At 38.0% G+C, this 13,239-nt stretch overlaps 1 protein-coding gene across 9 annotated transcripts in view; it reads right to left on the reverse strand.

Annotated features, from left to right (window-relative positions):
• Positions 1-12,699, reverse strand: part of LOC107217903 (endothelial zinc finger protein induced by tumor necrosis factor alpha) — a 31,868-nt gene extending 19,169 nt beyond the window's left edge. For 8 of the 9 annotated variants that reach the window (XR_006904651.1, XM_046741402.1, XM_046741397.1 and 5 more), the window contains exons 1-4: positions 12,568-12,699; positions 11,904-12,077; positions 10,881-11,235; positions 10,514-10,697 (exon numbers count right to left, since the gene is read on the reverse strand). Coding sequence is in view for 7 of the 9 variants with exons in the window: in XM_046741402.1 (XP_046597358.1) it covers positions 10,514-10,697; positions 10,881-11,235; positions 11,904-12,077; positions 12,568-12,699 (845 nt within the window). In the remaining 2 variants the exon portion in view is untranslated. Of the gene's footprint in view, positions 1-1,260; positions 1,501-10,513; positions 10,698-10,880; positions 11,236-11,903; positions 12,078-12,567 lie in introns of all 9 variants that reach the window. The other variant, XR_006904650.1, reaches the window with a different exon arrangement.
• Between the last annotated feature and the right edge of the window lie 540 nt (positions 12,700-13,239).

The following is a 13,239-nucleotide window of genomic DNA, read 5'->3' on the forward strand; positions in this document are numbered from 1 at the left end:
ATACACATGTGGTTTTGCAAGCATGGGATCTGCTAGAAAAAATATGATGAAAAAAATAAATAAATAAACAAATGGACCACTGTCATTATAAAACTTATCAGGTTGCACCGATACAGCAATCTTGCTGTCTGTTCAATTTTACTCAATTTATTTGACTCTTTCTTGATACAATTGTATATTTGAAGATACATCTACCATGAGTTAATCCACATAAAATATAATTGTAATCAAATTGATTAGAAAAATGAAGATATGTTCATACACGTCAATCCTTGGTTCTGGTGTAAATTTGATTGTGAATCAGAAAATGAAATCTAAACTAGAGGCTTACATTTATGGTTCTTCAGCGAAGTCTTTTGAGAAAACGATTTTCGACAGTATTTGCATTCATATGGTTTTTCACCTGTATGAGTACGACAATGGACGAGTAAATTTTTCAGCTGCCTGAAGCCTTTGTGGCATATATCACACTCGTATGGCTTTTCCCCAGTATGAATTCTCATATGAATACTGAGATAGTGATTGCTGCTAACAGCTTGGCCGCAGATATGGCATATGACCTTTACCCCAGTGTGAACTTTCATGTGAACTCTAACGGCTCCCTTCCAAAAACTTGAGTAACCACAGACTTCACAATGATATTTTTTTTCACGTCCCTGAGGGTCATGGGACGTAGAATGAAGCTGCAAGCTTCTTCTGTCGGCATATGTAGAGTTACAAACTTGGCAAGTAAACGGGCGTTCACCAGTGTGCGTTATTCTGTGTCTATCTAGTACCTTCTGAGACAGAAAACCCTTCGAACAAATGTCACACCGGAGACTATATTCATTTGTGTGTAGCCGTACATGTGTGCGCAGACTCTTGTTGTTCTTCGTTTTGAAGTCACAGTACTCGCAATAAAAATCCCGATTCTCACAGTGTACCTTCCGATGCGCTCGAAACTTGGCCAACTCAGAAGAAGTGAAATTACATTCCGTGCACTTGCGCACAGGCTTAGACTTAGGTTTCTTGTGTTCCGAATTTAGGTGCACTTCACGGCCAGCCGCTGTTCGAAACATCTTGGGGCAACGATTGCAGAGGTGTTTAGAGGAGTGTGTTTTGCTGAGATGAATATTGCAGTCCTTCTTAGTTTTGAATATTTTTTTGCACTCTTTGCACTGGTACAAATCAAGAAGGCTGCCACGACCGCCGTTTGCATGCACTAATTTGTGTTGTGCCAAGTATTGCTCGTTAATGAAAATTTTATTGCAAATATCGCACCTCTTCGTTACTTGTATATGACCAATGAGGGCGTTGATTGACAATACTTGACTTCCACTAACGGTGACTTCTTCTTTTACAAGAGGGGTAAACAAGAGGTCCTGAACGCGCAAGGGTTGAGATTGCCGCACAGACGAATCCCTGGTTGGTCCTACATTACTCTCTTCGAGGCAAAGTCTGATGCAAGAAGCAGATTCATTTTCTTTGCCGACAAAGGGGAGCTTCACATCAGTGCCGTATCTGTAAATATAAAATATTCAACTACACTGTAGAGAATGACAAACGAGCTCTCAATGTGAAACCCTCGTATAAGTTTCCTTCTGAATCAGTAACAGGAAACAAAATCAAATATGAATAATATTGTGCAATATCGATAAACAGGAAACGCAAAATGTATGTATAGATTCTTGACTGCAACCGCAATTATTATTTTTGGTTATTTGCCATCAATGGCTTCCCTACTTCCTGGCTGACTTTCTAATATTACACATCTGTTAAAAATGGTTATCATTTGTAAACTGCATCTATTATATGTGCAGGAAATATACCTTGAGGCAGACCATTCAAAGTGATAAGCAACAATGGGTGGCGGATGGTAAGGCAAGTAGGATTTAATTGAAATTTGTTGATTGAAAGTAAGATAAATTTTAGAAGATACGTGTTCTGACAATTAACTAACTAAGTCTACATCTCAAGAAAAAATATTTAATTTTGCTTCGTGTGACCTACTTCAGTAAATATTATCTACATGTCTAAATAAATACAAAATTTGTCAATTTTGTCGATAGCTATAAATTATGGCAAGGTAAATAACGTTTAAGAAATACATTAATAATATTTTACAAGTAAAATCACTATGTTTTATTTGACCAATGCCAATACATATTCATATGATATTTGATACATACTATTAACAAACAGGCTAGTTCGATTATGCCTTTTGAGCTTATTGACAAAGGATTATCATGAGGCACTTTCTTAACATGCAACGATTGTGATTGGTCTAAACTCGAGGGCACTCCGAAGCTGCCCAGAGCTAGATCGAAAACCATAATCGAACATGCCTAATATTGTACTTAAGACACATTTTAGTGTGGAAACTCTTGTAAGCATATCCTTTGCTTTGATATGAAGTTAAAAAAAAAGATGCAGTTACTTTTTACGGCGAGCCAATAATTGAAGGGAAAATTAGTTTCAGCAACTAATAGTATTGCTGAGGCAACAGAAATTGATCATTTGTCAACGATCCCATGTGTCATGGTTAATGATATTCGCAGAGTTTTCTATCGTAGTGATCAAAATATGCACTTAAATTTATTTTTAGCTGATTAAGCTATGAGTATAACATAATCTAAAAAACAGTGAAAAATAATCAATCATCTTAATGAAACGAAATATATATTTGAGTATACGTAGAACTTACGAAGAAATGATTTCTAACATGAGTCAACAAGACAATAAATTGCTATATCAAACAAAATGAGAATATCTGAGAACATATAGGAAAAGGAAAGCTGCTACTTTGGACAGTACTTAAATCAGAGTGAGTCGCAAGTTTTTGCTTTTAAAATTCAGTACCATTTCCACGTGATTTGAAATATCGAAAATTTTTCGTTGAACACAAAACCTACATCGTATCAGAAAATTGTATTTCAGATACCATACAATCACATAACGAGCTTGCTAATTGCGAATAAAAATTACTGTAGTAAATACCTGCCATTTACAGTACAATTTAATGTCCAGGCTTACAATAACCCAATAGCAACGATATATCAACACTTTACGTCACCGATCACCCACTCAATTAATTTTTTTTCATCTTTAATTACATAATTTGATGTCTCATAATTGTAGAGTTACAGATACGAAAAAAAATTATTAGCGAAGATGGCATTGCCCAATTCAATTTAAGAGCCCCCCCGCGTCTAAAAAAAAGATGTATGTAAAAAATGTTAATTAAATGCTATATCCAAACTCTAATGGGTATATATATATGAGAGCAACACATAGAGTGGCATTAACGTGCCAAATATAAAATTATTGTTCTAGCACCTATTGAGATAGGAGTAGACTTACTGAGAGAGAATAGTAGACCAAACATCACCAGTTAAAGTCACACCAATCCGAAAGTTCCAATTGTATTCAATTATAATCCAGCACCCGTGCATCCCCCTCGCTCTCACTATGATATAATGGAAAGAATATAAGCCGGACATATGGTTTCCATGATCGCTCCTCTGGCAAGGGTGTAATGAAAGCTGAATAAAAAAAAACGTCAGAGTAGAGAAAAAGTTAATCGGAGCTACAATAATTGCATATATCTTTTCTTCTCTCATAGCAGTGAGTATCGACTGACAGTACTGCAGTTATAAGCATGGACTGAATTTATAAGTGATAAGGAACACTTGTAGAGATAATCTGTAGTTAAAGTTAACGCATTACTTCCAGTACGGAACTACTCGAGCAATAGACATAACAAAAGTATATTTCACATTGGTCCCATATAGAATATTCAGTATCCACTTTCTTCAGACCAAGAATATTTGACGCTAATAAAAAAAAGTCAAGTAAAAAATTGATAATATACGTGAACTAAGTTGATAACGATGCATCTATGAGGGGCACGCAATAAATGTTAAAACTAAAAAAAAAAATGATTAAAACAAAGCTCGATTGTTACTGAAAACTAAAATATCCTACACCGAATTAGTATAGCTATATCTTACGAGTCGATGCAGACGTATAAATATGACAATCCTGTTCAATTGTGCATCATAATATTGTCGGATGAATCGGTTCTCTGCTGCTCTTGCTGGGCACGTGCATTCTGTTTAGCATGAGTTTTAAGATGGGAATTGAGCATTGTCTTTGAGGCAAACGACTTTTGGCAGATATTGCAAGGATAGGGACGATCCCCTGTGTGACCCCTAAGGTGGACAACAAGGGTTGTTCTTTGCGTAAACCGTTTACCGCAATGGGTACACTCGTGAGGGCGCTCGCCGGTGTGAGTTCGCCTATGGACGCTCAAATAATTTTGTGATATAAAACCCTTGTTGCACAAATCGCATACATGGGGCTTTTCCCCCGTATGTTTTCTTACATGCACAGTAAGGTATGTTTTACTCGATACAGCCTTACCGCATATATGGCATACAAACTCGCTCTGTACTGCACCGGTGCTGTGAGTCTTCATATGAACAAGGAGGACCTGTTTGCGAGAGAATCGTTTATTGCATAGCTCGCAGTGATGTTTTTTCTGAGGAGGAACATAGTCAGGCTGGTGAAGCTTAGCGTGAAGCCTCAGCCCTTGTCGATACCTGAACGAAGCTTGACATATCTGACATTGGAACGGTTTTTCTCTGCTATGTATAGTTTGATGTTCCTGATAATTACTCTTCGTGTAAAACCCCATGCCACACACGTCACAACGATACTTGTAGTCAAAGTGATGTCGTCGTTGATGATTAATAAGATTAGAACGATGAAGACTCGAATATCCACATGTTTCGCAAACGTTTGTTTTCTCGCCATTGTGGATCAGCTGATGTTTCCTCAGTACAGAAGTGGTCTTAAAACTTCGTCCGCACTCGTCACAAGCATAAGGATATTTTTCATCGTGCACCTCGAGATGCATGCTAAGCGCTTGTGTCGAGGCGAAACTTTCCCCGCACAACGTGCACAGATATAGCCTTACGGTGTTCTCCACATTCAAACGATCGTGCAAGGATATTTCATGATCCCCGGTAATTTCGGTACCGCTACAGTCCTGCGACATCACCACGCTACCAGGCAAGCTGCTCTTTGTAACAAAATATCTGCAAATAAGAGACACAGGGCATGAATGATGTGAGACTCGGCCAGCTTACCTGGAAATTCAACTATTCAGCTTAATACTGTGGTGAGAGTATAAAAATAATATCTAGACTATAGACGCGTGGCAATAGCACCTGCTACAATGGAAATCAGATTGTCGTCAACTCAATGACATTAATGTTCTGCACATTCACAGAATGTCACCATCCATGTAGAAAGAATTCGTTTCTTAGGTATGTTCAACTTTATATATGTTATCATCATTATTAGTAGTAGTAATAGTGGTAGTACGACAGTGGACTTCCCATAACTTCTTGCATGCAGACTTGTCATTACAATTGGCTTTTGGTCACACGCATTAATACGTGTAGATGTATTTCATTACTAAACAGCCATGACGCGGGTAATGGGAATCGCAATGCGAGAAGCATTCTCAATTAACTCATGTCGATGCTCTTCAACGTTATAATTTATAGCAAAGCTAGGAAACTGGGCATTATAGACCCTCCAGCACAGGAAGTTATGGAGAGTCCCTGTAGAATGATATACGAAAACATGAAAATAGGCAGTCGTACTTATGTGCTCAAAATTAAACAGCAAACACGTATACATGATTCTTATTCACACTATTTCAAATCAAAAATTCGTTTAGTTAAGGTATGAGAAGTCATTTCATTTATCCACTTCCAGCTTCAGACACAAATAAATATTCATTAATTTTCGATGTAAAAGAAAACAAAATAATGAACATTAAATTATTTTCCGACACACCTTGCATGTAGAATCAGATGAGCCAAATAATACATTCTGCTCACGATACAACCCTTTGAATTTAAGCTTAATTCCTTCATCGCACCAAACTGTGTGTGACCAAGGATTGAAATCCACTCATGCTTCAATTGTCCTCCACCTCTGTGTCGTGCCCATTTACAGTATGATCACTAGGTACTGAAAATCTTGATGCGATTACAAGACAGACCATTTTTGTGTAGGTTAATTCCAGAACAGGGCCCATTGCCTGATTTGTCTTGCGATCAGTCACACCAAAAACTTGAATTACACAGTCCCTTGAAATTCTATATTGATAACAATGATGGTTCCAAGAGAGACCCAGTAAAAATTATGGATCTTCATCGTCATTATTTCGTCGCACACACCAAAGTTAACTTACCATACTTGTTATACCATTGTGAACTGGAGGTCACTGGATGCAATAGTCATCAGACGCTACACTATGCTATTCGATTAGATTTTTAATGCAACAAGGGCTAATCTATACAAGCAGTGACCATTGATTAGTCTTCGTTTATTTGTTTCAGCTTTGCCTTGTAGAAACCACAAGTTCGGTGAAATGCTTAACATCAACCTAAATGTGAAACAATAAATACAGGAGTTCATACACGGATAGATTAATGTAATATATGGTTATATTAATGAAATACTTCTGAATGTAGTAATGTTTATTATTCAACCTACAAGAAGTAAATAACAACAAATATTGATCAGTGAAATGTGATAAGTTCAAACTATAATTGTGGAATAGTATTGCTTCACTAAAATTTATAAATTTTATGTAAAATTAATCAATAGGTAAATTACTAAATGAAATGTGAAAATTCATAATGCAAATATGAGAATTACAGTTCAAAGCAACAAAAATATTTCAACCCATATATGAACTATGAGTAAACTGTACTAATTTCTGAATAATTATTCAATGTGATACTAACAACAGATATGCAAAAATGAACCAATTAGTATCCGATTGTCTCAAGTATGTATTACAGTTAGGTTCAGCAAAATACGTAAAATATGAGACAAATTTACAAATTTAATCTAATAAATCTAATACGGAAAAATCTGTTGAGACTGCCTAGTGTTTTTTCATATGATTGAGCATAATTGTACGGGTAACGAATCCTTTACCACACTGTGTACAAGTGTAGGGTCGCTCGCCAGTGTGATACCGTCTATGAACGGTAAGTGTCGAAGCCTGAGTAAATGATTTACCACACATTGCACACAGGTAGGGTCTTTCACCGGTATGTATACGTTGATGAACAACGTAATACTTGCGATGGGTGAATCCCTTGCCACAAACATCACAAATTAATGGACGTGAGCGATGTACCAGCTTGTGCGTAGTCAAGGAATCAAGAGATGGGAATTCCTGGGAACACACTTCACAAGGGAACGAAGCTGCCGAGGATAACGCATTTGTGGAGGTAGCAATAGAAGAGACCTCAGCCAAGTTCATATCCCCTAGTCTTACACTATCCATAGTGTCGGTTCGCGACATTGATTTGTGAGATTTAGCGTGGTGGTTGTAATTGTTCCTTGTGTCGAAACGCATTAGACAAAGAGAGCACGAGTAAGGTCTAGCAGTATCCGTATCATGCATTTTAGTATGACGATCTAAAAGTTTTTGATATCGAAACGTGGCAGGACATAATTGACAAGTAAACGGTTTTACGTCCGAATGCATTGCCTCGTGCATTTTTAAATGATGCTGAGTCGTAAAGGTCTTTCCACACACGATGCATCCAAATTTACGCTCCATGTGAGTCCTCGTATGATAATTTAATTTGAAACGGGTAATAAATTCCTTCCCACATGTGGGGCAAGCGTACGAAGTAGCTGGCAAAGACGAGGACAACATATGATTACGTTCAAAAGTCGACGACTGTGGATAGTCACTGCGTACCGTGTCTAACGTAGTGGGTACAACGGCAAGAGCAGTGTAATTACCACGATAACATAGCTGGTCATTAATCGATATCGATGCGATGGCTGCTTCACCGCACTCGGGGGATGAGGGTGATAGTATTTGTCGCAGCATCCCTGACAAACCCCCGAATACCTCGTCTTCCCTGAAAGGATAAACTCAAGAACAATGGCCGCGATACTGCTGCTAATTCTGACATCAACACGAGCAGGCGAGTGAGATGCTTGTGTGATGTGTTATGTGGTTGTGCGAGTGCATTGCGTTGCCGTACACTATCTCAATGGCTCGGCTCAGAGAGACTCTCGAGTATCCAGCGCCATTATAAATTTAACAGCTTGAACATTTCAATATTCATCTCCGTATTCAAACTTTCATTGCCTTCCATCGCAAATTCTTATCTTCCACATTTTACCCTGTTTTATCAGACATTGGAAATCACTACCAAGCATTAACTACAAACGCCTGTCTAGTACCTGTCGTGAACACAGCAGTGTCAATTTAGCATCACCACATTCACCTCAATCAAATACGTATTGATGCTTGGCCATCGAAAACTAAATTCTCTCTGATACACGTAAGCACTACGTTGAAAATTCATTTCTTCTTATTTCTTCAATTTAGCAACAACACACGTGACGTTTTACGGAAGGAAAAAACTTAGTTACAATTTAACAATTAGTCAATTGCAGGAATAGGAGGTAAATTGCAGGAATAGGATGCATATCGATGGTACCACCAGTAAAAATGAAACCTTAGTCAAGATCAAGAAAATATAAATATAAGAATACTATAAATTGATAATTCAAGTTATCATGTTTTTCTCACCTTCGAATACTATCAGCACATCTCTGCAGTAACTGAAGCACGTCTAACATCTTCTTCTTATACGGTACACCAAATCAAAGGATGAATTCTTCGTGCATATTTCATCACTCAACTCCCGAATATGATTTTTGCAACCACACCAATCACTTCATTATTTATGCACGTTTCCAAGAGTTTTTAAAAATATGTCACGAAATGTTATAGTATCTAATGGTTAATAGTGTGAGCTCGATCAAGATTCACAAAATGTCACGGATTATCGCATTTTCCATTGTGTAAAAACAGTAGGTGTATGATGATAGCGTAAAGAAGTTGCGCAATTATGCAGCAACAATGCACATACACACGACATGGCACAAGCTATATTATTTAAACATAATAAACATGATTTTCATAACCCTCAGACTGTACAAGATCGAGATATAAGTAACATAATATGTGAAATGTAGCAACCATTGATGAAAAGGAAAGGCACAGGACTTCTAAAATGAATAAAAAACATACTCGCCTTTTTCTAAATGTTGACATGATACGTCTGTCTGCATCCAAGATCCGTCAAAAATTTTTGGTAATTGCTGATGACACAATTATCAATGTTGTGTAGATATCTTGAATACCTTCTTCTTTCTTCAATTTTCAGTATGAGCTGTCTCAGATTTTCAGAGAAAATTCAGCTATCGTTCTTCTTTGAAAATTTTCAACACACTTCCAACACACACGATATACCAGGAGAGACACACGAGAACTCCATAAAAATAGGGAATATTTATCAATTGTGTATGCAAAAAATAAATCAAATTTCGTTGATCTAAATCGCAACACCTACATGTGGGATATTCTTCGCAATGCTATCGAGGTACGACTGTATCGCATCTATATTAATTTTCACGGCAAAGCTCATCATTTAGAAAACAGTGTCTCGACCAAATTTGGTCACGTGCGGCATTGAGTGCCTTACATAAGCGTGGTAATGTTATATCGACAACACGTATATAAGATTGTTTTGTGGACAGACAAAAATTTTAAGAACAATCAAGTAGAGAGCATTTACAATTGGATACAATGCTGGCAGAATCGAAATTCTCTATGGATTAGACATGAAATTTCTCTGTCCATGAAACAAGAATTTCAACATCGAAAGAAAAATAACAAAAAGGGAACTGAGTATACCCTTATGAAAGAATATGCATATTCACATATACAGCATCAACTTACATAAATTTGAAATATTCTCATACCCGATCAAAAATAAATTTTGACCAACAATCTGTGGTTTACATTATTTATGCTGTATAGCAACGGATTTCCTTTCATATAAGCATACAAAAACATGCTCTTATACTACGCATACATCATATATGTTATAATAAAAAGCATCTAGCAATTTGTAGTTCCAATTTATTAATTGCCTGAATATTAATTTTGTAGCACACAATTCAGACTCGACACATAAAAAAAAAAAGTACAAAGCATTGCTATAATCATAATCTTTTTTTTTTTTCTCAACTGAGTATTTTCCAACTGAACAAATTGCTAAAGGCCTGAGCCAAAGATGGTTGTGAGGTGTGTAGGTGGACACAATTCATTTCGTGCCCTGTGCACCTTAACAATTAAAAGGTGACTAACTCTCCAGAGTACCCATCTAGGTTGTTTGATCGCAATTTTACATTAACACGAACCATGGAAAGTACAAAAGAAAAACCTATTCGGTTTGAAAAGATGATTAAAAAAAAGTTTCCAATACATATCCCATCAGAATCCCATTCAGAAAAATAAACAACCTCATTACTTAGAAGAGTGAGTGTTTGCGCATGTTTGTGGATTTCACAACGAAACACCTTTGGCTCTCAATGGCAAGGGCAGTGAAGAAAAAATAGGAAAACTCACCCAGACTTGGGATCACCGTCGGTTGTCTGGGGCATAGCCATTTCTGGCATTTCCACGATTTTTTGCTGCTGCAAGCCGGACGGACCCGCTTCGTCGCAAGCCAGGGATACATTTACAAACGTCGTAGGTTCAATCGTTCTACTATTACTAGGATCTTCCTCGCTTTCTTCCTTGACAGGTAGACCTGTATTAAAATCAAAATGTTCAAATTAAACACAGACTCGAAATCAATAATTAAATCAGAACACCATACTTGTCAGTTGAATACAACGTACGTTATTAAGATTAGAAATAAGTTCAAAAAACATTGAGCTTATTCTAGGAATTTTGAAACTATTAGGCAAACTAAATGAATTTCTTCGTGTACCATCATCACCATCGCAATCATCGTCAGAGTTTTCTTCATCATCGCTAGTTTCCTCTTCCTCGTCCTGTTGATGCGTTGTTGCATTAGTTTGGGACTCGGCAATCTGTTCATGTCCAGGTTGACTACTTGGACCAGGTACAGCCTGTTGGATAGGTTGGATAGGTTGGATGGGTCCAGTGCTTGTATCCATTGGCACAGCAGTTAATTGCTGCTGTGTTGAGCTGGGAATAATTAGCGGCATGCCTAGTCCCATGTTGTCTATAACTCCTATACCAATGCCAGGTTGAACTCCAGTCACCTGTATTGCTGTGCCTCCCAATCCGCTGGAACTGTTTTCTTCTTGTTTCATTGTACTCTGCGAACAAAAGTCATAATCATACTGTTAAAACTATGTATTATGGATAACCAACAATGATTAACTAGGGTTAATTAGATTTGAATGTGAAACTAAATGCCTGCACAAGCTTTTGATTGAGTTTGTAAACAGATCGCAGATACTATACCTATTTGGGAAAGATTGTAATATTTCGATAAAATTTATTTTGTATTTAAAAGAACGTTCTCAGTAGCAGTGTCACGATCTCTCTACATACATGTTGATCTAACACCTCTTTTAATTTTTGCCACTCTAAAAGTTCATGTCTAATACAAGACCACTGATAAAATTTTCGAATTGCATAGTAAAAAGTTTGGTGCAAAATAAAACTACAAAAATTTAAATGAACATAAGCCATTCAAATGAACAACCCAGTACACTTGCCAATAAAAAAAGATAAACTTGATATTAATTGTACCCTAATGTTGGCAGAAGATGTATCTCAACAATTATACTGCATTAATAGTTTAATTAAGTGAGTATAAACATACGTGTCCAAAATATTGTGGTCACTGTTTACGATTGTCAAGGTAAACAAGAAAAAAATAGAAGAGTAAATATGAGATTGTCATGTGTTCGATTTCGTGTTTCAAACACAGTCAAACTGAAGCAACATTGTTGTGTTTAGGGCAGATGAGTTAAATTACCGGATTTAGGACACCAGTGACATAGCCTTGCTTGTCCTCCAAGCCAACTTCGCCAAGCCATTGGAGTAGCTGCTTCTCGGCGTTTGCCGTTGTATTCCAAAATTGGTAAAGTAATTCTACTTTGTAAACGCAATCGTCGCATATCTTTTTAGGTAACTTGTCTTCCCGTGCAACCTGTAATAAAATTCATTTGTAAAATGCAGTTCGCTCAGAATCGCGTCTGTATTCATCTATTTGTACATATCATAGTTGTTAGAACAGCATTCGCCAATTAAAGTAGAATTATATACATAATTCACAGGAATAGAGTCCGGGACGCCGTAGCGTCCCTTTGTTAGGAATGGCGTCGGACCGCCTGCCGTAACGACGCGGCACGAGCAATAAGGAGGGAGGGCGAAGAAGGGGGGGGGGGGGGGGGGGGGGGGTTTGCAGAGCAGAGAAAAAGAAGGATCGATTTTACAACCACAGAACAGCAACACCGAAGCGGCATTTCACGTGCGAGATAAGAAACTGTAATAGCGGGAACAGTGATCGAGAACCACGCTGTGTACTCGATACATACGGAATCGATAAATTCATTGTAAATGGTAGGAAACAATAACCGTGACAAAATGGCGACCGTATATTGGCTGGCATAGAGCGATGGCGTAGTTTGTAGGCTTACCTTGACCGGCAAGCAGGCCGCAATCTTTAAAAAAATCTGCCTGACATCACCCTCACCCTCGAATATCGGTACGGACACACGATCTTTCATTAGACACAATCTGCACAAATCCAAATAGTCGAGGGACGACATTGTTCCACGTAAAACGCCACTTCGAGACGCAAGCCGCGCCCGTAGACGCGTTCGTTCCTTGAACTTTCAACAGAGACCAAGCTCAGCGGTGGGAGGCAAGTAGTGCCGGGCTGCCGGATCCGTTGAGGAGTGTGGCGACACTGACGACATCCCCCCCCCCCCCCCCCCTCCGAAACCTTCCGGGAACCGGCTATCGATTGGCCTGCGATGCTTGCCGAGCTTTACCGAGGCGTCTCGACGCCAAAACGAGTGTCACGAACGTCGGGTTGTGGACGATAAACGGCGATAATCGCGCTGGTGACTGTTAGCGACGAACGTCACTAGTTTAATATCATTGTACTAAATCTGATACGTTTCTAAAGTATTTATTACATTTTTCAATTTCAGTACCCGAATACGAAAATGACTCAGAAACGTATGAAACCCTCATTTGGAAAAGTAAACTCCTGACTATCGCGCCACCTGGAGACTGGAGAATGTTGCGTTGTTGTTGAGAAAAAATAATGCGTCGAGTAACAAAGGCAAACAACCAATTCATTA

This window comes from Neodiprion lecontei, chromosome 5 (assembly GCF_021901455.1).
Source record: "Neodiprion lecontei isolate iyNeoLeco1 chromosome 5, iyNeoLeco1.1, whole genome shotgun sequence".
NCBI lineage: Eukaryota > Metazoa > Arthropoda > Insecta > Hymenoptera > Diprionidae > Neodiprion > Neodiprion lecontei.